Source organism: Babylonia areolata, chromosome 15 (genome assembly GCF_041734735.1).
Source record: "Babylonia areolata isolate BAREFJ2019XMU chromosome 15, ASM4173473v1, whole genome shotgun sequence".
Lineage (NCBI taxonomy): Eukaryota > Metazoa > Mollusca > Gastropoda > Neogastropoda > Buccinidae > Babylonia > Babylonia areolata.
In genome coordinates, this window is record NC_134890.1 from 26,938,682 (window position 1) to 26,942,969 (window position 4,288).

Consider the following 4,288-nt stretch of genomic DNA (forward strand, 5'->3'; position numbering starts at 1 on the left):
TGTCATGTCAGCGGTGCAATTTATCACCAGTCTTTGTTGTTTTAGCCATTTCAGCTGAAAACAAATGTACATGTGTGGGAGTGGGTGGTGGGGTGCATCCCAGCCCCGCCCTCCCGGTCCCCCCCCCCTTGCTCCCCCCCCCACGCCCCCCCCCAAGAGTGAGTAGTCCTAAACCTTTTTAAAACTTACCTCAATCCTTTTTCTTTTTCTTTTTAAAGACAGATAAAAATCTTCATTTTCAAAGATTCATCTAAACACTCCTTTTGTTGTATGCATCTAAAACCCTTCTTTTTTTTCTTTCGTAGACCAAGTTCAAACTTATTTTCCAAGACCTATAAAGACACAAACATTTTTTTCGACACTCATTTCAACCCTTTCTTTAAAAGATTCATTTCCAGCTGCTTTTTTTTTTTAATCCTAATCTCAATCCTTTCTTATAATCTCATCTCTAAGCTTAAAAAACAACAAACAAACAAACAAACAAACAAAAACGTTAAAAAATTCATTCCAACCGTTTATACACACGCCCCAGAACCCCTTCTTTTAAAGACTCACATGTAATTCTTTTCTTTTCTTTTTTTCAAAAGACTCATCGCAAACCTTTTTTTTTCTTTCTTTTTTTTCAAAGATTCGCATCAACGTTTAAAAAAAAGAAAGAAAGAAAGAAAAGAAAAGAAAATGATAAAGAAAGATAAACAAATAGATAAAACAGAAATAGATAAACAAATAATGATGTTGATACAATAATAATGATGATAGATAACTGAATAAAATAATACGTAATAATAATAATGAATGAAATACTCATGTTATCCTTTTTCTAGGCTCGCCTTTTCTAAGAGTCACCTAAACCTTTAGTTTACGATTCATCTCAAAGCTTTGCATTTTAAGCTAATCTCAGACTGTCTTTAAAGACTCATCCCAAACCTCAACTTGCTTTAAAGATACGTCTTAAACTTTTTCTTATTTATTTATTTATTTATTTATTTTATTCAAAGACTCATCTTAAAGTTTCTTGTTGTTTTTTAAGACTCATCCCAAGCCTCAACTTGGTTTAAAGATTCATCTTTTATCTTTTTCTTGTTTTAGTTGTTGTAAAGACTCATCTAAAAGTTTGTTGTTGTTGTTTTTAAGACTCATCCCAAACCTCAACTTGTTTTAAAGATTCGTCTTAACCCTTTCACCGCCACCCAGTTTGGAGGGCAGTAGTCCCGGGCACGAGAAGCACACAAAACAGATGGTGTCAAAGAATAGCTGCGGATTCCCCTGTGGCGCGCACGAAATATGGAATGTCTTACCGCCGCAAGTTATCAAGAGCACTGGATTCACGGAATAGAGACCCATGATCTGGTCGCTCTACCTGGCTGGTGCTGAAATGCGAAATGCGAAATTGGTGGTGAAAGGGTTAACCCCGTTTTTTTTTATCTTCTTTTTAAGACTCATTTAAAAGTTTGTTGTTAAGCTGGTTTTTTTTGTTGTTGTTGTTTTTTTTTGTTTTTTTTTCCAGGACTCATCCCGAATGTTTCCTGGTTAGCAGACTCAGACCCATGTGCCTCCTTTCTCCAGAATGAGCAGGTCAAGATGCCGCGCGATCTGACGCAGCTGACCCCCCGCTTTGGGCCGGGTGCCCTTGTGCAGCTGGATGGAGGCGTCCACGATGTTGTAGATGCTGTAGCCCAGGGAGGCCAGGTTCACCATCACCAGGGGCGACTTGATGATCTTGTTCAGGTGGTCAACAATCCTGGAGGAGCTCTCGCCGACCCTTGCAGCACTGGCGGCGTTCTCAGCAGCAGCGCTGGCGTTCCCGGCCGCTTGGCGGGCCACCTGGGCGTTGGCCTGAGCCTTGCTGGCCACTTCCGCGCGTCTGGCGAGGTTCTCCACGGCTTTGGACGTGGCGGCGTGGGCTGCCGTGGCGGTGCTGGAGGGGACGGGGACGGTGCGGGAAGTGGTGGCGGCGCCCGTGACACTGCCGACCGCTGTAGCCACAGGGGGGACAGAGGGCGTCACGGGCCCAGCAGCTGTCAGTGCAGTCTGGCCGCTACCCCCCACCAACCCGCCCGCTGCTCTGACCATGTGTGGAGCTGAGGAGGTGGCGGATTTGCTGACGACGTCGCCGGCAGACGCCATGGCATTGCTGACGTCAGTGATTGAGCTGGAAGCTCGGACGGCTGTGTCCGTTGCATCAACAGTCGTCCTGGCTGCTGCGGTGGTCGCCTTGAGGGTGTCAGTGCCGGTGACAAAAGTGTCGCCCACTGTCTGTGCAGAGCCGAGAGCTGACCTGCAGTTCATGACGGCCTCTGAAGCGGCGTTGGTGCTGGTGCTGGCAGCTCTCTCACCAATCTCGGTGATGGCGCGTGCCATATGGGCGCCATCCTGGGCGGTACTGACTGCTGTGGAGGTGGTCTGGGCAGTCTCCGAGGTGAGTTTCGTGGCAGCCGTTTTCAGGACATCGACAGGAGGCTTAGCACCTCCAGTGGTGGACTGAACGGCTTGGGCTGCACGTCCAGCTTGCTTTCCCATCTCGAGAGCCGTCTTGGCAATGGAACCGTTGGAAACCTGGATGGCCACAGAGCCAACAGCAGGGGTTTTCTTGGTGATTTCTATGACTACTGTGGCCGGCTTTCCGCTGTCAAACACACTTCTGCCGATGGCGGCCGATGTCTCCACTGCCTGCTGGATGTCTTTGGCAGAATCGCCGGCCTTGGCAGCTGCCCCCGTGATGTGGACAGCTGTGTTAGCAGTCGCAGATGTGTCGGTGAGACGCTGGATGGCAGCCAGACCATTTCTGGCAGCTTGGCTGCTGATTTTAGTGGCGGTCTGCAGTGTCTTCGCCACATCTTTGGCAGAACTGGTGGAATTGGCTGCTGTTTGCGCAGCATGGATAGCTATGTTGGCGGCCCTGTTTCCTTGGTTCATGGTTTTGAGGACGGTCACACCGGTCTTGGCGGCTTCTGATGCGGCAAGTCCTGTCGTGACGGGAGCGATTGTCTTGGCAGATACGTCAGCCACATCGACAGCTGATGAGCCATCAGTGATGGCTTCAATCACCGAGGCACCACGGTTAATAAGGTCTGAAGTGGTCCACGCTGCCACGCCCATATTTGCAGCACAACCAGCAGCCTCCGTGGCTGTCTCAGCAACACCCATCGCTGCCTGAACAGCCGGGAAGCTGTCCTCAACGGCTTGGACAGCCCGCGCGGCGACCACCCCGTTGCTAGCGGCATTTGCCGTGGCCTGTGCAGTCTGGCTCACCACTGCACTCTGGGAGGCTGCCTCCACGACACCAGCTGGCACGGGGAAGGCAGCATGGCTGTCGGTGATGGACCTCACAGCTGGAGCAGCGGTCAGCGCCTTGCCGAAAGCCTTCCTGGACACCTGGGCCGAGGTCTGCATGGACGTCGCCAATAGGGCGGCAGAGCTGGCAGCTTCCATGGCCCGCTCCGCGGCGTCGGCGGCAGGTTTGGCAGCGGCGGGGATGGCGTTGACCACGGCCACCTCCATGGTGCCTCTGGTGGCGGCGTCAGTCACGTTCCTGGCCGCCAGGCTGGCCACCCCGGCACTGGCTTCCGCTGCCTTGATGGAGTCTGCCACGGACTCTGCTGCCTTGTCCTCCACCACCTTGAACAGCTCCACCACGCCTTCCCACTGCTTCTGCAGGATGGCGCCTTCTTGCACGACCTCTTTGGAAACCTGTGCAGACGCGAACATGTGTGAGTACAGTGTTTGTTTTGAAAATTAATGTGTGAATGCGGCGTTCCTGTCTTGGCATGGGCTGTTCACGTTTTAATTTGCGCATTTCAATATTTTCACACAAAAAAAAATCTCTTTGGAAACATTTAGGAAATAAGTGCAATATTTTCAACTGATCAAATGATCGGAACACATCCACGCAACCTACCAAAGAATCAGTTTACCAACCAACCAACCGATCCACAAACCAACCCACCAGTCAACCAACCCATCAACCCACCCCCACCAACCACCCACTCACAACCCACCAACCCATCTCCCAAATCTCACAAACCACGAACGTAGAGCGGTGACGTAGCGGTCATGCACCAGACAGAAAGAGGGTGTGCACGGGTTTTGAACCCCATATAAGAACCGAATTGGTATTCAACCTCGAGAACAATACAATACAATACAATACAATACAATACAATACAACGCAACGTAACACAGCACGACACAACGCAACGCAAAGCAACACAACTGAACACAACAACAACAACAACAACAATCACAACAACAATAATACACCTCCTCAGAAAGCGAGTTTACACGGGGT

At 50.0% G+C, this 4,288-nt stretch overlaps 1 protein-coding gene across 1 annotated transcript in view; it reads right to left on the reverse strand.

Moving 5' to 3' along the window:
* Positions 1–1,487: 1,487 nt before the first annotated feature.
* LOC143290241 (uncharacterized) overlaps positions 1,488–4,288 on the reverse strand; it is a 19,067-nt gene continuing 16,266 nt past the window's right edge. The window contains exon 4 of the mRNA XM_076599580.1: positions 1,488–3,690. Coding sequence (XP_076455695.1) covers positions 1,540–3,690 — 2,151 coding nt within the window. The 3' untranslated portion in view covers positions 1,488–1,539. The remainder of the gene's footprint in view (positions 3,691–4,288) is intronic.